Source organism: Pipra filicauda, unplaced genomic scaffold (genome assembly GCF_003945595.2).
Source record: "Pipra filicauda isolate LSUMZ 115617 unplaced genomic scaffold, ASM394559v2 scaffold75_size2874737_pilon, whole genome shotgun sequence".
Classification (NCBI taxonomy): Eukaryota; Metazoa; Chordata; class Aves; order Passeriformes; family Pipridae; genus Pipra; species Pipra filicauda.
The window spans coordinates 2,348,777-2,373,882 of NW_024104931.1; the positions used below are offsets into that span (position 1 = coordinate 2,348,777).

Genomic DNA, 25,106 nt, shown 5'->3' on the forward strand with positions numbered 1-25,106 from the left:
CTTCTTTTGAATACTTTATTTTCTTCCTCTTGAAACTCTCGTTTTTTGTGGTTTGGTTTTAATGTCTGACTTGGCTAATTTTGAGCTTGAGAACATGAAAGGCTCTTAGCCCAGGATAGAGTGGACCATATGGTACAAAGGGGCTGTATAAGCTTACTCATGACCATATGGCTGTGTAAAAATATCACAGTCTTTATTTTATGCAAGTGCTACAAATCTAGCTGTGACTTCTTGTCCCTGCTCTGCCTTACCTGTCACATATTAAACCTAAATGCTTACATATAGGGTTTAACTGGTCAAAAATGTTTACTGAGAAAAAAAATCTGAGAAGTTTTGTACTCAAAAACTGTGGGAAGTTTGGGGAGTTTGAATCTTTTTCAACATTTGCAAAATAAACTATTCAAGCTTTGGTGTAAAGCAATGTTTTTTGGCCAAATATAGTCTGAATTTGCTTACTTTTTTTGAAATTGGGGAAATTCTTAAAGCCAGAATGGGTTTAATTTCTGATCTAATACATTTCCGTTGTTGTCATACAGAATGGTGTTTTGATTCGTTTTGGTTTGTTTGGGGTTTTTTCTCTCATTTTCTTCTTGAAGTGAGAAAGGAATTTATTTTTTTATGTTAGGTGAGCTACCAGACCAAATAAATAAATTACTCACATAATTGTCCTTGAACCTGACCTGGTACACCTCCCATTGCTTCTGATGATGTTTTGATTAAAGAATTAGCACCGTGCAACACTCAAAGTCCTGTGCCACCTAGGTAGAGAACTGGCTGGCATTTTAAACAGCAAAGGAATCATCAGCAGTGGCTCAATGCTGTGTAAGGATATTTCTGAGGAAGTTACAGAGGAAGGGACGCTAGGACTTCTACTGTTCACCATTTTCATCAGCTTGCAATCAATATGAAATTGTTATTCAAAAAATTTGTCTGTTTCAAAATGAGTGGCAAAATGAGTTTAGTGATACTGAGTCATATAGGGTGAGCTAGACTACTTGGGAAGTAGAATCCATTCAAACGAGATGTGTTTTAACATCACATTGTGCAAACTTCTGTATCTCTAAGAAATTGGGGGTTAAGTACAGACTGTCCTGGGAACCAGTGACTCTGAAAAGGACTCATGAGTGTTATGAGACAGAAGCAGCTTAGCATGAATTTCTTGTGCTGTGAAGTAACAAAAAGCCTCGTGCAGCCCATGGATGTAGAAGTAGGGACATGGTGAACTCTAGAGGGATTCTGGTGTTGTCTGGTGTTCAAGTTTCTAAAACAATGCTGGAAGGTAGAAGAGGATTAGAAGACTAGAAAGATAACATAAGGCTAGAGTTAATTGGAAGTGTAGGTGAAATACAATAAGTAAGCTTTTTTGTGGTGAAGTTTAAGAGGTAAATGTTATATTGCCAGGTTAGAATGAGATGAACTCCTCTTATCTGTCCTTTGACAATTACCTTACAAAGGAGAAATAATCTGAGTGAGCAAATTAAAACCTTTAGTATGTTTTGCTCATTACAAAAAAATTGAGAGGAGATTTGACCATCCTGTCTGTGCACCTGTACAAGTTAGAAATGCAGGATATGAAGGCACTCCTTAATCTCATAGAGGAAGGCAAAACAAGAAGCTGTGACTGGAAGTAGAAATTAAGGAAATTCAAATGAGAAATTAGGCAGAAATATTTAAAAATGAGAGTGATTAACCTTTGGAAAACTGTGAAAAGTTCTCACTTTTTGATCCCTAGTTATCTTCTAATCAAAGTTGAAATCTCCTGGGAAGAGACAATTTCGTTATTACCACATCTGCTTTGAGCAAGCCTGAGTAACCAGGGCCCATATAGGAATAGCAAGGTGAAATTTAATGTCCCACAATCATAGCATCAGACAAAAAAAGTTAATATCCTCTTCTGCATTGATGATGTCTGTGCATCTTCATGTATCTCCTAGGTCAGGACTTTTTCTGAACCAGGCCTGGTAATAGTTCAAAGACGCCAGCTCTGGCAGAGCTTTGATAAAAGAAGCATTAGGCAAGGAATGGTTTTGAGAATCTAAAACATATTTTACCCAAATAAAAATCTGTTTCTAAGGAAAAAAAAGTATTAATTTCTTTTTGTTTTTATCATGACATTTTTTGGACAATATCTTTCTGGGTGTCAATGATACCAGGTTTCCACACGCGCCTCTTCTCACAAAATGATCATGCTAAAGTGATCCTTGTTATGGCGAGTAAGGAGTTCAGGCTCTGCAGAGGTTTTTCTTAATCCCTGGCATGGCTGGGAGCAGGGACATTTTTAGATGTGATACCACAGCTGGTTTTAAGAACATATTTCTGATGCATTCCAAGGAGTCTTTTGGGGTAGATTTAGGCTGTTAAATCCTCTGCACCGGTTTTATCTACTTCAGCACTTTTTCACATTTGCAAATGCAGAATTAAATGGTTCATGAAATATGTTGTAACAAATGCAGTTGACAATACAAAGTAATGGAATAATCTGTTGTTAGTATCACATATCTGTATGCCTAACAGTTGCTGCACATTGTGGAATAAAAATTATCAAAATAAATGACACTTCTTAACCCAAGGCATAAAATTGTGCCACAGGTAGGATGCTAAACAGTGAAAAAGAGGTGATTTATCTAGATGGAAAGGTTCAGCCACATCAGTGACCCCTGCACTTCTCATTCCCTTAGAGATTACAGGCAGCACTCAGAAGGAATAATTATAGCTGGGGGGAAAAGATCAGAAGGCCTATTAGTGCTTTTGTAAAAAAAAAACTTTATATTCCTCAAATCATGTCTGTGTTTTCTGGAATGACTGAAATGGAGGCTGGTTTAATTTCTGTTATTTGTGGTACTTTGTAGAAAACGCAACTTTCTCAGAGAGGCAAAAATGTTCTCATGCACTTCTGTAAAACCCCACAGACTCCAGGGCGTTTTGCAAACATTTTGGAAGCATTCTATTCTCAGCTGATAAACATCTTTTCATACAGGACATGGTGGTCCACTGACGCTTCCCAACAAACTGCAAGAAATAAGGGAGTGTCCTTTAGGCACCAAAAGCTTTAGGTAAGCAAACAAAGTAAGGGGAATTTTTTTGCCCACAGAAATGATGAGAGAGAGGTATGGAGGTGGCATGCAATTGTCTAAACTGATACTGCACAACAATGTTAAGCAATGGCCTTGAGGGAACAAAATACTAATAGAAGTGGATTTTGCTTCTCACCTAAAGCCCAGTTCTCCTAGCAGCACAACACTTTCTGTTGTCACACTCAGACTTTGTTCACTACGACTCACAAGGACTGAATGACCTTGGGCAATGGGCATGTTCCTGTTGAGAGACGTCTTATCCAAACATTGGGTCTGTACAGTATGATTGGTAAGAAGATGCTATTCTAAAATTTTATGGCTTCCAGAGTCAGCTCTGAGCTTTCTGCTGCTGATATAAAGGCAAAACCTGCCAATCTCCATTTAAGTTGGATTGAGAATGGGGACAGGTTTGGCCTTGAAGGAAACCTGTGGGAGTATGTCAATCTATCTTTTAGAATTAGTTTCTGGTAGGTTGCTGTATTTCCTGTCTCCCCTGTTGATTTGCACATCTGTCAACCCTTATACAGAGGAATTTGTAATATTTCTTCTAGTGACCTGCGCTAATAAGAAAATAATCAGAAAATATTTGAGGAGTACAGATCTCTAGCAGCAGAGATCCTACCTGCCAGACCTTCAACTTGTATGAATTGGCACTGATATAGTAACTTTTAGAGCCGAATTTGCTTACAGCTGCAGAAGATAGATCTCCCTCAATATTTGTATTGCTGACCATCCACAGAATGGAGGGACAGATCAGAAGAGTAAAAGAACAGCTGGGTCAAGCTGTTCTTCCCACTGCACTGGTAGCAATTTCTCAACATACTGTTTCATATCTCCTTGTCAGCTAGTTCTCTGGGTCCATAAAATCATAGGATCTGGGACTGTTTTGATATCTTTTCCCATGCCTCCTCCGTGTACGTGAGGAATGTCTAGTATAAGTGAGCCTTTCCAGATATCTTGCCATAATTTTCATCGAAGTGAATCTAAAAAAGAGGTTGATTCTCCATAGGGAGGGCTGATGATGACCTTCTGTCCTTCCTTCAGGCTGTATGGCTGCTCTTCCACCTCCTGTGCTTGGGGCAGAGAGGCCAAATCTTTCAGTTTGTATCTTTATTTCATGAGATTCACACCTGGGATGCAAATGTCTTCAACAAGAATGAAAAGGAAATGCTTTTCACTGTTTGTCTTTCACAGCAATTTAGGGCAATCTGAGATTTAATTTATTCACCAATTGGAAAGGGAAATCAAGCCAGCATCTTTCTTTCAAGCCAAGGTTTTTCTTGCATACCCCCGTGTAGGCTCACACAAAAGAGCTCTGATCACTCTAACTAGGTGTTTGTTCTAATTATAGAAAGATTTAGTGTTGGTTACATAATTGCCCACTGCGCGTCAGCACATGGCATTGTTATGTTACAAAAGCCTCTTTTTTGTTTCCCTCTTCGCAGCAGACTCAGTGTCAGGCTGTTTAACTGAGAGCTGCAAGGACCAAAATTAATCCGAAGCAACCTCTCATAGCTTTTCCAGGGGAGGCCAGCAAAAATCAGATGCTGACCTGCCCCCTTTGCTGGGAGTGTGTCCAATACGTGGGATCTAGAGGTTAAAGCAGGAGATTGATAGCCTGGGCAGTAGTCTTTTAAGCATCCCGAGTAGAAGCAGTGGGCTGTGGTCAGGAATCAGTGGTTGTTCTGCAGTTACAATCTCTATTTTTGCCTTTTATATGCAATAGAACAGTAAGTTTAAATGGCTATCCCACTGTTATGCCCAGTATCAGCCTGACCTGTGGAGGTCGTGAATTTGCAAACACAAAAATCCATAGCAAAACTTCCACAGGCTTTAGCAGACACAGGAGCAGTAGATCTTTTCCCTGTACTTCTAAGATTTTTTGATTATTTGATTCAGGTTGGTTACTTCATTTTCAGTCAGCACTTGTTTCTCATTTTCTCAATAGTACATCGGGTGCACATCTCCCTAACTTTATTTTCTTCCTCTTTTCCCTCTGAACCGTGAAGCTTCCTTCCAAAATAGTCTTTCCTATATGAATTTGTAATGATCCAAGACTAAGCTGCGATGCTTCACTGCCCTGCATCAGTTCAAAAGCTCCCATCTGTCCTAGAAGGGAAAGAAATTTACGGGATTGTAGCCAGTTTAGCCATCACATGGTTGATGCAGCAACTGGCCATGTGGGCCCTGTATCCTCAGTATGCTGGTAGGGTAATCTGCCCTTCATAATTTGTAGCTGCTTTGTTTCTTAGAGATGGTATTTAGCAGGAAGCCCAAATTACACAGGCATTTATGTTAAGGTCTGCCACAGAGTACAAGTAGGGAAAGCAAAAGTGAAGTGAAGCCAGATGGAAACAAGAGGGGTACTGTGGCAGGTTGACCCTACCTGGATGCTGGGTGCCCACTAAAGATGCTCTGTCACTCCCCTCCTCAACTGGACAGGGAGAGAGGATAATGAAAGGCTCATGGGTTGAAATAAGGACAGGAAGAGATCACTCACTAACTATTGTCACAGGCAAACCAGATTCAATTAGGGAAAATAGCTAAATTTATTTTGAATTTATCACCAATCAGAACAGAGTAGGATAATGAGAAATAAACCCAAATTTTAAAAAACAGCTTCCCCAAACTTCTCTTCTTCCTGGGCTCAACTTCACTCCCAATTTTGTCTAATTCCCCCCCTGCACAAGTGCAGGGTGATAGAGAATGGGGCTTATGGTCAGTTCACCACATTATCTCTGCTGCTCCTTCCTCCGTAGGAGTAGAACTCCTCACGCTCTTCACCTGCTCCAACATGAGCTGTTCCCATAGGCTACAAATCTTCAAGAACTGTTCCAGCGTGGGCCTTACAGGGTCACAGGTCCTGCCAGCAGACCTGCTTTAGCATGGACTACTCTCTCTATGGGTCCACAGGTCCTGCAAGGAGCCTGCTCCAGCATGGGCTGCCCACGGCATCACAGCCTCCTTTGGGCATCGTTTGCATCCTCCACAGGCTGTAAGTGGATCTCTGCTCCACCATGGACCTTGATGGGCTGCAGGGGCACAGCTGTCTCACTACAGTCTGCACCACAGGCTGCAGGGGAACCTCAGCTCCAGTGCCTGGAGCACCTCCTCCCCCTCTTTCTTCACTGACCGTGGTGTCTGCAGAGCTGTTCCCCTCACATATCCTCACTCTCTCTGAGCACAATTACCTCCACATAATAACTTTTTCTCCTTTATAAATGTTATCACAGAGGCACTACCACCATCACCGATGGGCTCAGCCTTGGCCAGCAATGGATCCATCTTCCAGCTGGCTGGCATTGGCTCTGTTGGACATGGGGGAAGCTTCTGGCAGCTTCCCACGGAAGCCACTCATGTAGCCCCCTCCCCCACTACCAAAACCTTGCCACACAAATCAAATACAGGTACCTAGCAAATATTCCCAATATTATGTTGATCTTTCAGGAGAATATTCAATATACCACTGTCCCACAGCCAGGGAGAAGGTAGACAACGTTACCTTTACAGCACTTTCCACAGAGGTTTGGATGAAAAACCTATTAATCTTGGAAGAGAGACTTGTCATCAAAACCTTTCCCTAACTCCAATGTCATGTTTTATTCCTTTTAGAAGCTGAGACCTTTTGTTTCAAGCGTTCCTAGATCCCTTTTCCCCCTGTTTCTATCCTTTCGGGTACAACTGCATGCCTGCAAATAGGAATGGAAATGCAGTGTGGTGATGCTTTCCTTGATTTGTTTCAGTGTTTCCAGAATCATGATGGAAACAATAACTCTCAAAGAATTATTAAGAACCTTTTGATCTCATTCTGGTTTTGGTCTCTGGTATCTTTTTAAAGTATTAAGAATTTATTTTGGTAGCTATGTCCTTAACTCTGTCCCAAATACTTCTGTCATGGGTTCCCAGGTATTATTGAATTGCTTTACTTAATTATTAGAAAGATATTGACTGGAAACAACATTGAGTTTCCTTCTTTTCACGATGGGAGAAAAGTTCAATCAGAAATGCCAAGTTTCAGGTGGGTGACTATCAAGCTACGTATTTGCTCCAGAGAATAAGAACCTTTTGCATTATTTATGATGATTCAGCAACACTTTGTCATTCTCTGGTTTGTTCTTTCTTTTTTTTATTGTAATCTTTATTGCAGGAAGACTTTGATGAAGAGATTGGTTTTGCACTGAACCTTGAATATGATAAAATTTATTACCATTTTCATTTCTTATAGGAAGGAGCTAAAGATTAGCTGCAGAGAATATTTTTTTTCATCCTGCAATTATTTTCCTAGTTGCCAACAGTTATTCTATTCTTGATGAACACAGTTGTTTTACTGGATCATTCTCTTGGATGGAGAACAGCAGTTTCTGAGATATTTTTGATACACATCTCTTTGGCCTTTGGAATATCCTTAAGCACAAGCTGATATCAGTCAGCCATGTGTGCACTTCACTGAATGACCAAAGCTAAGTATAACTGCATAAGTTATGCTATCACCTTAACACTGCTTGGGGATCTGCCCACACGATGGGCAACATTTGGTTTTTGTTCAGCAGGAGCAGGACGAGTGTTGTAAGTCTTGTCACCAGAACCCCACTGGCGACAGCATGAGAGCGCTCCCTCAGCACCAGGAGCAGACACTGTGTTGCCAGCCCACGTGCTATAATGGCTGCATAGGTGACTGTACTCACACCCACCCTTGATGTGGTGCAATACTCAGACTCCAAAAATAAAATATTCACAGTGCCCTGGTCAAACCCACACCCTTCCTCAAAGACCAGTTCTAGTTTTTAGTCAATAAAAACATCAGTGCCTCTCCAGCGCCCCTCATAGATGTGCAAAAGAAGTGCTCCGAGTTTAGTGGTTTTACCTTCTGTCACGATTTCTGATTTAGGTATGTATATACGCATACATACACACAAACCTTCTCCCTGTTGCAGAGCTTTCAGTGAGGAAACACGGAAAAATAACTGAACTATCCTAAAGTCTGAGGGTTTTTAAGAGCGCAGAAGACGGGCTTTCTGGGCAGCTGTGCCAGGCTGGGAGCCCCACTGACGGACGGGGATTGCGATACCCTGCTGTTCCCGAACTGCTGCGAGCAGGGCTGTGAGCAGCGCGCTCCCTCGCGGCGGGGCGGAGGCGTGAACGCTGCCCGGGGCCCGGCGCTCCCGGCGCTCCCCCCGCCGCTCCGCCGTGGGCTCGCCCAGGGGCCGCCCCTCGCAGTCTCGCCGCGCCCCCATCTCTCCGAGCGGCCGCGGCCGGACACTACATTTCCCGGCGTGCCGCGCGGGACGGGCCGTACCGTGTGCGGGGCGGAGGGGGAGCGGCGCGGGGCGCGCGAGTTGAAGTGCCGGCGAGGCGGTAAGTGCCGCTCCGAGCGCCGGCGGAGCGGCCGGAGCGGGGGCGTCCGGGCCCTGCCAGCCCGCACAGCCCGCGCTGCCGCCTCGGACCGGTTCGGCTCCTCCGCGGGGCCGGGGGCTCCAGGCCCAGCAGCTATTGCCCACGCGGGCGCGGCCCCGCGGGCAGAGTCCCGGCTGCCGCGGGGCTCGGCAGGGCTGCGGCTGTTCGTGCGAGCGGGAGCGGCGCGGGGCGCGGGCGCTGCTCCGGGAGGCCCGGCCCGGCCCGGGGCGCCTGAAGGAGAACCGAGAGCAGCCGGCGCTCGTGTCCTTCACGAGCACACCCCGGGCGCGGCGGCGGACGCGGCCTGTGCGGGGCTTTGGGCGGCGGTGGGTGCGGGACCCCGCTGCCCTCGGGGCTGTCGGCGCTCTCCGCCGCTCCCCGGCCTCGGGACAGGGGCGGGTGGCGGTGAGGTCACCTTCGGGTTCCCGTAGGGAACCGGCACCGTGCCGGCTGCCCCTGGCGGGAATAGAATCCCGGCTGGAAGGCAAGGGAGCCTCACGTGTGCGAAGTTGTGTGAAAGTCAAACGTGCCACCTCATAGAGGTGAAAGAAAAGCTGGAGGTGATCCATCAACGCAGGGCTTAATAACGGGAGGCAGTGACATCCCGAGGCGTGTTTCACAGCTGACAGGGTCCTTAAGATACCCCTAGGGGTGTCGTAATGGCTCATTTACATGGAAAAGGCTCCTCGACACCGTATGCAAAACTGTGAAATACAATTTATTTCTGACAATTTCATTTCTGTACCTTATATTGGAGGGGGTTTAATTATTCCCTTTTTATTGGTACAATGCATTAAGCATGAAAGCAGGAACTTTCTTGCTGAAGGATTCAGCTGCTCTGCCTGTTTATTTGCTACCTAAAGTTCCTATCTTCTGTTTGTGACATACAGCTGGTGGGTATGGCAATAGATGTGATGTCACAAACTGCAAATTATACCTTCAGGTAGGAATAAGATGTAAGAACAGATGGACTTGCATCTTGCTTTCAATAAAATGTTCTTTTAGTAATCGAGAAAGCGAAGGAAAAATAATGAAAAAGGCGTATTTTGTGTGTTAATAAAATGTCATTGCACCTTTCACTTTTCAAGAAATTAAATTTTACAGACAGGTACAATGAGCAGAAATGGTTTAATTAAAACACATTGCAAAAAGTTATTTTTGAAGGTGATGGAGGATACGAGAGATGTCTGTACAAACGAGATTGGTCCTCCAGGAAAAAGCCCCAAAGTTTCTAGAATTCCAGTGAGGCAGGGGGAGGAGGGCAGCTTTCTTTTGGGAAGTGTGTGTTCATTTGGCTGCAGTGAAGGGTCCAGGATTATTTTCTCTTGAGTTTTGATGCCTTAAGCCCCTAATGGTTTTTATTTTTCTAATACTTGTAAGTTTTATAAGTAGTGGAAGTAGATTTTAAAAGCAGCAACCCTCCCTCCCTTGTTCCTTTCCCTCTAGCACCCTTGTTTACACATTTCTTAACCCTCTTACCCTATTCTATGCTCCCTATATCACCCCTACCCCCGAATACAGCAGAAATGTTTAGTCTTTTGTCAAGGCAAGGCCTAGATTGTCGGCAGAACAGCATATCAGGGCCTAAACCACAGAACACGGTCAAAAACTGGGTGACTATGTACCCTTTGTGCTCTGATGAAGACGAAGATGGGATGAACAGAGGGTCCCAAAAGCCCCCAGACCCATTTCTCAGGGGGTGGACCCGGGGCGGTCCAGAGTAAAGGCCCCAGGGTGGGCACATCTGGGATTGGATGGATGGTGTTATAAAATATAACCTCTCAGGCACGGCCTGCGCGCTCGTCTTGTAACATCTTAGCCTTGGCAAAATAAACCCTTTCTTATCTCACCCCTAATTAACTGCTCCGGGAGATTTTTTCAGCACCTAACTCCCACGGCAACAGTTTGATCGTAGATTCAAAGGAGTCCTGGTCAGTCAGCTACCCATTCTGACAGGGGAAAGAGCTGGGGTGCTGCAGGCAGCTCTGACAGGCACTGACAGAATATGTCTCAGCTTTTCTGCCTCACAGTTACCTAGGCCTTGTAAAGAAATAAAAGGAAATAATAAAGTTTGGCTAAGGTTTGTGTACAGAGATCTCTTGTGTTATATTATCTTATTTCACTGATTGTGTTCTTGTGAACTGTTTTTGAAAGACTTGACCTGTGTCACCAAGTGATTTTTGGTTACAAGGCTTCCAAGAGAAAAAGCAGAAGCCAGACTGACCCTGTTAAAGCTTTGCAATGAGAAGTAGGAAAGTTTCACAATCAAGTCTAGGAGTGGGAGGATTAGAGGACTCCATCTTGATAGGGTAAGAGCCCGCACTCTGTCAAGGGTGCTCTTGAGAGCTTGCAGTGTAGATCACCGTGCCTTTTGATTTGTGGTACAAGGAGAAAGAATGGTCAACCATATTTTCTGTCCAATACCACCCATGGGAAAAGAAAAACGTACCTAATTTGTTATTTTTTTTCATGTCTGAATCCTTTAAGGTGACATAAATAATTGTAATATATATGTATATATATATATATAACATGTAACGAGTTACATGTTACACTGCTTTATGTACTGCAAAGAATGAATGCAGTGATTCAAAGTGCTTAATGTAGGAAATGTGTTCATTCCCCACCCTTGTCTCCCAGGAGAGAAAGTGATTGAGAAGTGTCTCACTTCAGGCCTGTGCTGGGCCTGTGACAGAGCCAGGAATAGGCTGTTAATTCCTGCAGATGTCTGTTGTGCAGGAACTGGCACTTGAATGGGACAGTGATTATGAGAAAACAAGTCTCGCTGGATTGCTCTGATCAAGTCCCCCATGCCCTGCATTATGTGTTACTCTGACTGCTGGAGTCGCACACAACCTCCTGGCCTCTTCCTACGCCCCTTGTCAGCAGTGAGGAGCTTTTAGAACTAGCCCGGCAGAGTTTCTAACAAGTTTTGGGTGCTCTTCATGTTGCAAGAACTCTTTTTAAACCTTGCCTTTTTATATCTTCTGTTATCCCCTTGCAATCTGCTTATGCTGTGGTATTTTCAAAAATTTGCATTGAAGAAGGGGCCTATTGCTAGGATCAGAATTGACTTTTGGTGATCTCATGCTGCCTTCTCTCTGTCCACCTGTTGTTTCTCCTTGAAAAGCTTTTGGGACCCTGAACAAATGTTTTGTTGTGGATGCAGGTCTAGCAGGGAGTTACTTCTGGATTTGTGTCCCGTAGACACTGTTGAGTTTGGAATAGCAACGAATGGCTTACGTTCAGTTGCTGGGTGATTGTTTGAGCTCTCGGCTGGGGGCAGTGCTAGCAGTGTGTCATTAGGAAAGGAGCAATTAAAACTTGGATTGTCAGGTCCTTTGGGGCTGTAGGCATCAGATCACTAAGTTCTTATTAGATGTTACAGTTGCTGTTTTGTGTCTCGGCAGGGTTCAGCAGTCATGGCGCGAAGGGCTTTGAAACTTGCCTCATTGACAGCAGCTGCTTCTGGCATCTATATGTATGGAAACAAATTCCTGGATCCTAATGATTTTGGAATTGTTCGTGTGGGCCGAGCCATTGCCACAGTAAGTTTTACCATAGTAATGTGCAGGAAGATTCCTAGATGGGTAAGGGAATTGAAGTTCACAAGAATTTGCGATTTCTTGCATTCCCTCTGCATTTCTAGTTGGCAGCTGGCTCTGGAAGTCAGAAGGTCCATAGGGAGCTAGCTCTTCAAGTTCTTCACACGGTGGGGAGAAGAGACATGAAAGCACGTAAGGAATAGAGCTGTTGTTTCAACATTTTAGAAAGACACAAATGGAGCTACTAGACTGCAGAGAGCTGTCTCTGCTTCCCTGGATAGGTCGGGACCTTCAGAGCAAGGGCTCACTTTGGGCCCATGTCTTCATCAGCAACCTTTCAAGGTCAGTCACCCAGTCACCCATCTCCTGCGGCCTTTAACAGTGACTTAGTTCAAACCATCTTCTCTGCATATGCCGCATTTTAAATTGCAACATTTTGTTTTAGGGATCCTGGTTGTTGTATTGATAAACAATGGTAGCCATTGCCCTATGACCCTTAGTATGAGAGATTTAGAGGGAGAAGGACTGATGTTTTGAGTAAAGTGAGGGTGGGAGATGACATACTTCTGAGGTTGGAGTGGTTTCCAGATTTGTAAAATAAATGCTATTAAAATAAATCTGCCTAGCATTACTGATATTTCTCAGAAAACCTGGGAATGGAGACTGCCAGCCAGATAGGCTTCTGCCTTCTCCTTGGGGATATTCACTGATGAATCTATGAGCAGCCAGGAACATGGAGAGCAGAGACTCTAGAGGGGATATCAGTCTCCCTGTACCTCAGTTGCATTATACATCTGTCACTTCAGGCCACAGTCTCCATCATTTACAGACCCCCAGTGGTAAGCAGCTGTCTGTCTGCATTTTCTATGACTTCTGAGCACTTCATTAATGAGTTTTGCAGGGATCAGCTCCTGAGGGCAGATGCAATAAGAAACAAGCTCTGTGGGTTGGCTCAGGTGCCATGTGCATGCAGCATCATGAACTATTGTGAAAAATGAATGTTTATTTTGAAAGGGTGAAGGCAGAAATACAAACTGTAATCTTTCCTTCTTACCTAATATGTGCTAAGCTTTGTGCTCTGTCCCTAACCATAAGGCAGCACTGCCAGGTAACAGGGAGCAGCTCTTTCCCTTTTAAAGTGCAGAAAATTGAGGCATGGAGAGGGAATAGAGTTTATTGTGGCTGGAGGAGAACCTGCTGTTCAGGCTTTTCAGCTCTCCAGTCTGCCCTTGAGTTCTGCCTGCTTGACAAGTGTTTCTCAGTCTTTCTGAAGCCACTGTTTTGTGGCAATCTTTTGTTTAAGACAAAAATAAGTGAGAAGTATGCAGTGATGAAGCTATGCAGTTGGTCTGTGTGTTGAGTGATGGTGAGAGATTACTTTTCTGGTGAATAAAAAGTAGGGGAAAGGAGATTTTCTTTGCTTTAGATGCTAGCAAATCTACAGACATGCTTGACTTTCGCGTTCTCTGCCTTCAGGGAAGCCACAAGTCATTGGCTGTAAAGTGCTTCACTGGCCCTGCTCTTGAGTGCATTAGAGGGTTCAGCACCCATAGCTGTGAGCAGTGACCCCAAAAAAACAAGTTACTAGTGCTCAGGCTTCTGCAGGTGATGGCAGCATGAGTTTAAATCTGTGTCTGTGTACTTTTCAAACAAGAATGTTCTGTCTCTCTTTGAATTCTGTGTTTCCTCTGGTGTATACGACTGCATATTGTTGGGTTGTTTCTGAAAGATTCTTTAGTCCTGCTGTTCCAGTGACCTCTGCCTTCCCAGCTTGAGGCCTGCTCCTTGTTGGACAGTCAGAGGTCAGCTGTTGTCTGAGCACAGGCAGCCTGACCCGCTGTCCTTCCTAAACCATGGACCAGGGGAAGCCAGTAGAGCAGACATGTTTACTACTAAGAAGCTCAGCTTAGGGCCTGCTGTTTTTTTAAATTAAAGATAAGACTTGGTAGCAAACAAGTGATTTTGGGTTTTGGATATTGGGGACATCTACATGGACCTAAAGTATCTGTCCTTCAGTCTAGACCTGTGCAGGCCTCTTACTTGGATGCTTTATTTAGTCATTGGACCATTGCCAGGCAAAAGCAGATTGTAATGAAGAGACTGTGATTCTTAAGAGCTAATAAGTTCAGTAGCAGCAGACACAAAAATTTAAAACCAGTTATGGAATGGCAAAGAAAACAAAACAAAAGAGAAGCCATGAGAACACGTGAGGATTAAGAAACTTGACCTGTAACTATGAGATTCCAGGCAGATTTTGTCTGAGTTTGATTAGAAAGATTTCAGTTGGCTTGTATTTTAAGTATGCTGGTTCAGTAGTTCTTTGCAGACTCCATAAGAAACTTGATGAAGCTCATAGCAGAAAATTTCTTTTTAAGCCTCAGTTTACAGAACTGGCTCTTGGTTATGTATGGATAGACAGCTATTCAGAGGGAACCATGACTTGGTAAGATCTGAGGATAGGTTTAGAAGCAGTGGAAGCGTATGGTGTAGAATTCATTGATACAAAGCGAAGCCCAAGTCTTTGGGACATTTGACACTGGACAGGATACAAGATAATTAAAGTAATCTGGCATTTGTAAAGAGAGGGACTGGTTGACTTTGTAGGTCTTTTTGTATCTCCAAGCCTCAGTCTCACACTGTAATGTTAATGACAGCACTCATCATGGATGAGAGTGAAGTTCATGGTGTGGGCAGCATCATGCTGCAGAGAGTTTCTGTATTCTGGTGAAATTAGAAACCTGGCAGAGCTGTTGTGCATTTGCCATATTCCTTTGAGAGCATCCCAGTTGTTTTGGTTATGTGGAAGGAACATTCTGTGCAGTAACTGGAATACCTCTTAGGCACTGGCAGGGATTTGGCAATGTCAGAGTTGCCTATCATCAGGATCATCATAATATTAATTTAGTGTTTAAGATTATGATGTAATTAGCAACCGTTTAATTAATTCCCTCTTCCTCTGTAATACAGGCCAATCTGTTAGCTGATTCTTTTCAAGTTGGAGGTGATAATTACCCTCGTGGACCAGAGATAAAAAATAAGAACCAACTCAAGTCTTCATGCAAGGCTGATTTGAACCTCCCTCCACTTCAAAGTTTTCTTTGAGGTTGTGAAGATACTTTGAAAAATTTTTCTTCTGAATGGTCTCTATGTAGCTGTACAGCTCCTGAGTTCACCAGGGGCAAGACAGCCTGAAAAACCAGGAAAAAAATTGCTGTGCTCAGTTTACAATTTGGAAAACAGGAAACATGAGAAACCTAACCTCCGCAAGAAAGGAGTGTGTTTGTAACTGATTCCCAGCTTAGTCCCCTCTTGGATGCTTTTCTGAGCTTTTGAGTGTTTCCCTATTATCAGTTCCCTGGTTTTCATGATACATCAGCTGTACTTTATGCCCTTCCTGGGCATGTTTTTGATGAAAGGTGGGGCTAGTATCCTGTTCCAGAATGGGATGCTACCCTTTCAGCCAGGAGATTTTAGGAAAAATGGCTTTTGATGGAAGTTACGCAAATGGTTCTTCATGGCAAGGATCTTGAAGTTCAAATGGCAGGTTAGTGGACAGGCTCCTTCAGGTGTACATTCCTTTCTCTTCCTCTAAACACGACCTGTATGCTTCACTTCCATTCACAGGTGTTTTGACTATGGAGAGAGGAACCTTAGTCATAGGAATTGTGGAATACCCTAGATCTGTTTTCAGAAATCATTGAGGTGCTTAGGAATCTCATTTCATTGTCTGTGTCTGTGTCTAGCTAACAAGCTTTAGCTGGATACTCTTATGGTGGTTTTGTAATTGGATATCTGACCCTTTGGCCCTGTGGTCCTCTGTGCAGTTGAATAACCCCAAAAGTACTGGTGCTTGTGCTGAACTGTGAGCTTGTCTTCAGTCATTCTGTTCCCTGCTGAGCCATCTACCCAGAGTGAGGTGGTTAGGCTGGTTGGAGGTGTGAAGATGCAGCATGGGATAACTGATGGGGCACAAACAGGGTCTGCATGGCCTCTGTTACTAGCAGCAGACCTTATTGTGGAAGCCCCGGATGGCTGACTGAGAATGGAGTCTGCTGTGCAAGATGCTGTGCAGAGATTAGGAAAATGCTTTGAGCTCCTCGAATAGAAGATAGTATAGGAGTGCCAAGGGTTGCTTATTTTTAATAGCTACATATCAGTGAGGCTCCTGCACCGTTTTTTATAAACATTCATTGAAATTGAAATATTTTCATTTAATTTAATAATGAGTCTGCTACCATAGGCTTCACTGTGGAGTCTAAACTTTGAAACCTAAGCTACATACATTCTCCTTAACAGATGTCTTATTGTTTTGATAGCTGCAGAGCTTGCTCAACATTTCTGGTTTCATTTGCAGACGGCAGTTATCACCTATGACTACCTCACCTCTCTTCGAAGTGTCCCATATGGAACAGAGGAGTATGAATTCCTCAAATCACAGGTAGGTAATAGCACTGAACTGTGTTCCTTGGAAACTGCAAGGCACAGGTGTGTTGCCAAAGCCATTGCTGTAAAGCTGTCAGTTTAATAATTCAATATGCTTTCTAACAAATTGTTAACAGCAACATTAGATAACAGCTCCATATTAGATAAGCTTCTTGCAGGACCTGCATTGCCAATGCTGAAGGCCCCTTAGCAAAAGTAGCCCCATGCAACCAGTGCTCACTTATGTCCAGTAGAGATTCAAGTACTTGGTGTGTGGGGTAAGATGCATTTGGACTCTGCCACTGGTTCGGTGCTGCCCAGACTGGTTATGTGGAGGTCAGTGCTGAGAGTGGCCTGGCAGTGCTTTCTTATCCTGCTTATTGCTTGGTAGTGGCCATAACATGAAAGCTGAGGGATTTAAGTAGGAGGAGTGTGTTGAAAGGGAAATAATAGGGATCAATCAGACTTGCAGATCTCTAAGGAAATGAGAATTGTGTGAAGAAGTGTACATCTCAGTGAAAAACACATTGTTGTGTTTTGATATCAGTAATTAACATTAGAAAATAACATTCTAATGTAATTAACATTAGAAAAAACATTTCTAGTGAGAAGGAAGATAAGCACCCTTGTTGCTCTTCTCAAGTCTTGTGCTGCACCTTTATTCCAGCTTACAGCCCTCTAGTACCTTGAGCTGTGAATGACACCTAGTTTTAGCTGAGTGCATATGGTGTATGTAGCCAGGGTTTCTCTGCTATTCCAGCTTCAGGCCTCCTTGGAGTGGGAAATATGGCTTGTGCCAAATTAGGCCAGTCTGCATAGTATGTTTAAATTAAGGTCTTTAACCTCATTTTTCTTCTTAATGTGTGTAGGATTTAGGCCACTGATGTGGTCATAATGCATGGAGTGGTGCTCTACAGGGATTCTCAGATTGGAGGGACTGTAAAGCTGGAAATAGTGTTGGGTAAAGTAGAAATCAGTGACATTGGTCTCCAGTATGGTTTAGTATTTCTCTGGCAGAAAATCCACATCATTTGTATGGTCTTAGTGTATATGGAATAGTTTGCAGAATGGCTTCCTGGAGCTTGTTCTCATCCTCTCCTGCCTGAAGATGCTAAGCTGTTTTGCTGTAGCTCCCCATCCCAGCTGAGAGGCACTGATGCCCTAGAATAAAATGGAGATAGATGTGTGGGAGTCTGGAGCTTCACTGTTCCTCTGCCCATGTCTCTGCCCCTGTTCCTTTGAAATCTGGTTTGCAGAAGGGCTGCTTGTAGCTTTCTTAAGTGATACCCAAGTTATGGAGTTATCAGTGCTGTGGACAGCTTATCATTTGGCAGAGTTTGCAGCAGCCATTGCAAACTCCTGACCTTTTGCTGTGTCTCCCCATAGCTTCATTAACGTCTGTCATGCAGGTTTTGATGGTTCGTCAATCCGTGCGCCAGGCAGCCAGAAAGGGCCCTGTTTCCTGGCGCTGCACAGAGCTGCACCCTCCCTGTTGGCAGCCAACACTAGCTGAGTCAGCCCCTGTGTGTGGCAGAGCCAGCGGCAAGCACAGCATGCCAGCATGGCACAGGACTATGTGGCATGGCCAGCACTAGCCTATGGCTGCATGAAGGGGCATGACCTGGGAGATAAGAGGAAGTAGGCACAGACATAGCACAAGTTAGGAAAACTTGTTGGCCAGTGGAGGCCTGTCCTGCTGTTGGCAGGTGCTATGGAGTGCCACCACTGAGCCTGGCAGTGACAGCACTTCTGGGTTCCTTAGCAACATCCCTGTAGAGCTTGTACTAGTGAAGCATCAGTTTGTCATGGGAGATTTTTTTGGGCCTGGACAATTGCGCACCAAACCCTTTATCTCAGTGCAGTTCTAAGTGAATGGCAACCACATCTTTACCATCTTGCAGCTCTTTTAACTCTCTGTGGGAGTTTGTGGTCTTGTACTAGCTCAGAATCACTTCTAAGAAGTTGCCCCATTGGAATTGGTACTAAAGATTACTAACTGGATGGGGCCAAGAAGATGTGAATTCCCCTCCCAAGTAAGTGTTGTGTATTAAGGATACTTATCCAGATGTTGCTCCTACTAACTTCTGCCCTGGATAGTTCTCTGTTGCTGTCAGCCATTCATCATACTCTCTTTGCTTTCTGTCTTTCCAGTGGGGCCAGTTTAACATCCTCTTCATAAACTGAGAGTTTGGAATTTTCTTTTAAGCATATGTATGAATTGGCTGCTGATTTCCAGAATCAGTTTTGGTGCTGTGCTAGAAGAGAGATTCTGTGAGGCAGGGTGTGTGTGTGTGTGATAGGGTGGCCAGGGACTGCAGATAGTGCCAAAAGGTCTGAATGCAGCTGCTGTGCCTCTGTCTCCGGTGAGGCGATGCAGCTCTATATGTGTCTGAGATGGGAGTTTGCAGCTGGGAGTGGCAAAACACTTTTTTTCTGTGGATCTCCTCCTGGTACTCAGTAGATACTGCTGGGTGCTACTCCAGTGCAAATAATGCTTAACTTGCTCTCCATGGATTCCCAGCAAGCCATTAAATTGGAGTCTGTAAATTACCCATGGCCTCAGATGAGAGACGGGAAGCTTCAATGGCAGCACCAGTCTCTCAGCCTATTGGGGCCAAACAGGGACATAGTCATTAGGAAGCAATTAAATGCAAAACAGATTAAGAAGAAAATGGGTTCCCCATGGACTTTTAGCCAGGTTCCTGATTAGCTCCAAGGAATTATCTTCAATCTTACTATATCTTTCTATCCCTCATGGACCACATTCGATGCTAATAGTCTCAGCCCCTCAGTTCTCAGCACTTTTTTATGGCCAGCAGATTGGGGGTGTTTTACTGTTTACCATAAGGCAGGGCGCAGTTGATGGGAATTCACCATGTGTCCTGAGGTTGGTTCTCCTGTCAACCAGGAGATAAAAGAATCCAGTTAGCTGATGGCACTCACAGCCTTTCCTCAGCAACAACCAAGAGAAAAAAATGTCTTCTCTTTTCCATTCCTGTGTGTTGCAGGAATGAATGTGCTTAAGTGCTCTGGCTTTATGTCCTTCCCAGTGGTTGCTTCATCTCACCACTGGTGGCTGGACCACACAGGAAACTTGATCTTTCTCCTAAGTTAAAGATCCTTCCTGGGGTATGTGCCCTTTTCCTGCATATGATGATAATGCCAGTGTACTGATGTCAAGGCCAGTGGTAGCTGTGGTTGGCCCCAAGACATCTTATGTCTTATGTCTGTAGGTCTAGTGTCAGGAGCATTAGGAGAGATATAAACTTTCTTCAGTTCATGTCTGTTTCATTAAATGGTTCTGGACATCTTTGCCACATGTAAGCTTGGGCATTTAATTTCTTCCCCTGCTTGCACTGAGTCAGAGGAGAAAGGAGGGCAGCCTGCTCCATGCCATTTCCTTAACTATTGCTTTCTCAGCAAATGATTTTGTTTTGTAGAAGGCTACATTTCTCAGATGTTCTTCTGTGTCCTTGAGTGTTGGCTTTTCTGAGTGTTTGTCTACCCAGTCTCAAGTCAGGCTACCTTGTGACACTTCCAGCATGCCTCTCATCATAGCATCTGGATGTCTTGGCTGACGCCTCCTACATTGCTGGCATCAATTTCTGTTGATTCTGCTATCAGTCAGGAGGTGTGTCACAACGTGCAGTTTGCTTAAGGGATTCTGAGTTGTTGTCAATGTAGTAACAGGATTGCAATGAGTCAGTTGTCTTGCAGATTTTGGCACAAGTGGCCACAGTTGAAAATCTTGAGCAGGGCATTTTTGTGTCATTTTCTTCTGTAAGACAAAAGGTTACTGCTTTGAATGTGGATACAGGTGGGGGTTTTTTTAATGGAGAGAAGATAGCAAGGAGAAAAAGGATCTGTGATCAAAGTGTCTCATGAGACAGTGGGAATCCATTCTTGAATTAACTGTTGGCTACAGAATTGCTTTGTCAGGGAAAAGCCATTTGGGGAAGTTAATTAAATATCCTCCTTTCGAGAGTAGAATGAGGATGTTCTCCTCATTCAAACTTAAGGTTATCAGGCTGTCAGTACCTGGGCAAATATTTGGAAAGCATAACCTTGTGCCATCATTATACAGATACAATTTCTTGTTCCTTGGAGGCTATTCCTGGCATTTGTTACATTTTCTTCTCACAGTGGAGTGGGTGTTTTGAGAATGAGTTTTGTCTCACAGTGAAGTTGCCCAAGTGATGGATCCTGGAAAGAACAGAAGTGGGTATACATGTGTGTGTTTTTCAAAAATAATCTACAGTTTCTGAATAGTTCAAACCAATGAAATAGCCTGTGTCTTTGGACTTCCCTCATGATTCAGTAACACTGTGTGCCTTAAATAGTAAGTGATGTCCTAAAATAGTTTCTTCCTGATGGAGGTGGACTGCATCTACAGAGAGAAGTCGCCAGGAACTCTCCATGGCATTCCTTCAAAAAGGCAGCTTTGAATGGGGACTGTGGGCTATTCTACACCACAGCCAGTGTGTGCAGTGGTGGCTCTCATTGCTTGTTTCAGCCGGTGGTGAACCGAGGTGAGAAGCAAATAGACTTCCCTATGAGACATGGAATAACCATTAGGTGGCAGTGACTTTCTGTCACCAAACTAAATGGAACCAGTAATAGAGAGGTGAAGAGCTTCAGAGCCCATCCACAGTCCCTGAGCTGATCATGTTTGGTTGCCCTATTATGTGCTCCCCAGGATGTCTCTTCATCTAAAAGGCATGGTCAACACTAATGCCGTCTAAAAAAGCTACTAGCAGGGCCAGCTGGTGGCTTGATTACTCTACATTTTGAGCACTGCTGTCTAGCAAACTTCCTGCCAACACATAAAACACAAAAGCTTTGCACTGAAAACACATAACAAGCTGTAAAATAAGTCTTATAATTATACGACACTTCCTTTTCCTCCTTGTGCTTTCTAGAGTGGTGTCAGCTGAATGCTCTGGCCACAGTATCACTAGGTTTTAATTTTGTAGCATTAGGAAGGTCCTTTTTTTTTCTGGGATGTGTGCTATGAAACAAGATGTTCTTCAGTCATCTGCAGTGATTTATTCAGAGAAACGGGCCATCTACTGTGACATTTTTGGAGGAGGAAGAAGGAGAGAAGTGAGGGAAAAGAGGCAGTGCCTCATTTATTGTACCTTTTTTCCTGGGTGTGCACTCTTGTCCCTGAAGTGCTTTGCTCCAGGAGCATGAGTGTGAGTTGACAGGCACACCGCATGGCTGAGCTGTCTCCCTCAGCTCCCCAGCAGGAGTGACAGTGTGCCTTGGGAGCTTTTAGCCATCTCTCCTCCAGGTGGGGCTATCCCTTTTTATTTGAATCCCCGAGGACCTCATCACTTTGCTTCCTTACAGCTACCGAAGAAGGACACAGTAGCCAGAGGAGTATCTGAAGAGTATCCCACCCGGTGCAGTGAGGAAACCATTAGGAAGCCCTTGAAGAATGCAGTGCTGCAAGGAATTTGCATCATAAGAAACATTATAAAAGGACAAATGGGAAGTGGAGAAATAATCATGTTTTATTTAATGTTTGGATGTCTCCTTGAGTCCCAATGTGAAATGAACAAAAACGAATACTCAGCAGTACAAAGTGAAGAGGTATGGCAAGAGATGGTATCTTCTCTGAAGAACTCATGTTTGATTTGCCTAGATTTCCACCCTAGATGTGAGTGGTGCCAATGGATGCAAACATAGGATTTCTCAGAGGCTTGAAGGTCTGTATAAAGAGGGAAGGAAACAAAAAGCAGAAATTGCTTAGGATGCCACTGTAAGTGACTTAAGGCTGATCCCACTGACTTTGGATGAGGCCCTAATTCGGGATATTTTCTTATTAAGGACTGTGTAGCCTTGAACTACTGGCCAGTTTATATGGTTGCTGGGGGCCACCTGTAAAATCAGTAGAGCTGACAGGTAGTCAGTACTTTAACCTATTTTAAGAACAGGAAGACACCTGGCTTGAGAATAGAAATAATCTTATCTGAGTCTAGGAAAAATAGATACCTGAAAATTTCTTTTGGGGATAGAGACATATCAGTACTTGCAATGTCAAACTGGACTTCTCAAGTGTTGTTTTTTTTGCCCTTTGAGTCCTTAATAAGATCCATATTGTGGATTCTGTTCCCTTTCCTAAGGTTGTTGTAGTCAGCTTGCAATGAAATACCATCTTGAAGGACCCGAAATTAGGAGTACAGAGATGTAAAACCAGGATTGAAGAGAGTAGTGTGGTGTGCAAAAGGTATTTCATGTATCAGGCCAGGTTGGAACTTCAGAGCAGGACTGAATGCTGGAGATTTACTCTGCTAAACCAGTGACCTTATCACATTCTCCCCAAAGTATATCTGATAAAAGGATGTGCTGGAGGGTAGCTCACAATTATCTTACCTGTCAAGCCAGTGTCTTCATTTAGTCAGTTAAGTCAGTGGTGAGGGAGTTGCTGTGATGGGTGGTGTCTTGCAAACACTTCTCTGGACTTGGCAATGTGGGAAGTGTCTTAGTGAGTTCCAGGCAAACTCTTTTACGTATGCGGGGGCTACCCTGTTTGCATACTTGAGGGAAAGGTGTCTCTGAATGGAACTCTGCTGTATTCTTCCATCTGGTGCCTCAGAACCAGGCAGGCTGAGGAAGCCCTGGGGACTAGGTTCCTCTTGAGCTGGGGCAGTTGCTGATTTAGTCTAGGAACAACCAAAAAGTAATGTTCAGTACTAGGTTTTAAAGCTAGCCCTTGCTTTATTTACTAGGGTGTTCAGGTGTCCTGCCTAGAAATTTTCATTTCTGTGTATCTGGACAGACACATCTGTGCCTGTAGACATGTGCCACTGTGTTCGGGTAGGAGTACTTCTGGTAAAGTAGCCACCTCTGAGACAGACTCAGAGGTTCAAAGATGGCTTTAGAAGAGTCAATCCAAGATAGTAATCACATTCACTGCTAGACTAGTTAAGCCTATTTTTGGTTCCATACAGCTGGTTTGAGGTGTCTTTATTTTTCTTGGTTTTTTGCTTACTTGTATCTTTTTTGGCTTGAGAGCTCCGTTTTGATGGCTGCACATTGTGCTGATGGTGCACCATTCAGAGCAGCTTGCTGCTCCTTCCTCTGCAGCAGCATCATCTTGGCAGGCCTGACACCAGTAACAACTTGTTTTTGTCAGTGTACTGAGTCGATGTGACGTGGGAGGGGCCCACAGTGAGCAGATAAACATAGTGACAAGGGTGGTCTTTATACAACCTCCACTCTGTTCCTAGCTCCACTTTAACAATGAATTTGCATGTGAGCCTGCACATATATGTACCTACCCAGTGTTTTATGAAATGCCTCCTGCCAAGCCTGGATGCATTTACTATCTTGCTAGTTTTGCTGAATTTAGAGGTAAATTCACTGAAAAGGTCACTAGCAGAATTGCTTTTCAAAAAAACCCCATCTCCTAAAATGTCTTTATGGCCCCTGCAGTCTCTGTTTGAAAATGTACTCATTTTGAGTAGCCTGTGAACTCTGTTACTGTGCAGCCTGTTTGTTATTGTAGGGTTCCTCTGAACACAAGTTGTTTATTACAGAATTGCTGAAGGGCAGCAGGCTTCATTTATCATAGGACTGTTGTGTGAAGAGAAGTAGGGAAGATATGCTTTCCTCCCTTGGGCCCTTTCCTTTGCATTCACAGTCAGGCAACACAGCTGGGCATTTCCAGAACCCAGCAGGAGCTGTTTAATCTCTGCAGTGCTCTGGTATCACCTGTTCTGTCTCTCCTCTTCCTCTCCAGGACAACTTCCCTGCTTCTATTTCTTGCAGCAAGCTGAGGTTTTGCTGTGGCAATCTGAATTGGGAGTTATTCCCTGCCAATATACAGAGTGGTGATCCTTGACAGGGGAATGTTATTAAATTGAAATGATGGCTCTTGAAGGATGGGGAGTGAGGAAACAGCAAGGCCATTACCTAGAACCTCGCTTTCCTCACCCTGAGCAGGTGCTTGTCTGGGGCTGTGTGCTTGAAGATGAGGTGGCTGCAACTTCATGCATGTAAGGGGCTCCCAGAAGCTGGTACCGCTTGTCTCCCTGACTGGCAAGGTTAGATCCACTGCAACTTTCCTTGACTTCCACTCTCCCCAAAGGCTGCAGGCTAGGGATTAAATCTCTATCAGGAGTGAGGATGATGTTTAATTCTTTTAAACCTGTGTTTTGATTTTAGAGTAGCGAGTGCTTGGTAATGTGGTTGAGGACTGAGCAAAATAGATGCAGAAGCAGCTTCACGTGTGCATCTCTCCTGGTGTATCCCCATCTGAACTCACACAGTTTCCCACACTTGCCCTGCACAGCTGACCTCTGTTCACTTGCGCTGCCATCCTCTACCAGGCCTGAATCAGCTTCCTGCTTCCTCCAGCTCTGCCCTTACCTCTCCCCACTGGTGCCTCAGCCCTGGCTACCACTTCCCTGACCCCCTGCCATGCTGCTGGCAGATTGGATACAGGTTTACCCCACCTGGCCTTGCATTCCTTAGTGATTTATGTGGGAAAGATTTGCCAGGATCTTAATTTTCTGAGAGAACTAAGACCCAGGTGCCAAACCCAGGCAGGACAGCTCTCAGGCTGTGGTTTTGCATACTTGTGTCAATGACAGCCAAGACAGCAGGTTTCCCCTTCCTATTCCCTTTCTGGAATAGGATTCCTAGATCTGGCAGAGCTTGGTAC

General features: G+C 44.2%; 1 protein-coding gene across 8 annotated transcripts in view; it reads left to right on the forward strand.

Annotated features, from left to right (window-relative positions):
• Positions 1-8,352: 8,352 nt before the first annotated feature.
• The window catches only part of ADCK1 (aarF domain containing kinase 1), an 80,821-nt gene continuing 64,067 nt past the window's right edge, over positions 8,353-25,106 (forward strand). For 2 of the 8 annotated variants that reach the window (XM_039389693.1, XM_039389695.1), the window contains exons 1-3: positions 8,353-8,429; positions 11,879-12,016; positions 16,368-16,451. In XM_039389693.1, the coding sequence (XP_039245627.1) occupies positions 11,891-12,016; positions 16,368-16,451 (210 nt within the window). In that variant the 5' untranslated portion in view covers positions 8,353-8,429; positions 11,879-11,890. Of the gene's footprint in view, positions 8,430-8,604; positions 8,795-10,331; positions 10,778-11,860; positions 12,017-12,262; positions 12,356-12,748; positions 12,853-16,367; positions 16,452-21,787; positions 22,031-25,106 lie in introns of those variants that run through there. The other 6 variants (XM_027720140.2, XM_039389694.1, XM_027720138.2 and 3 more) reach the window with 6 other exon arrangements.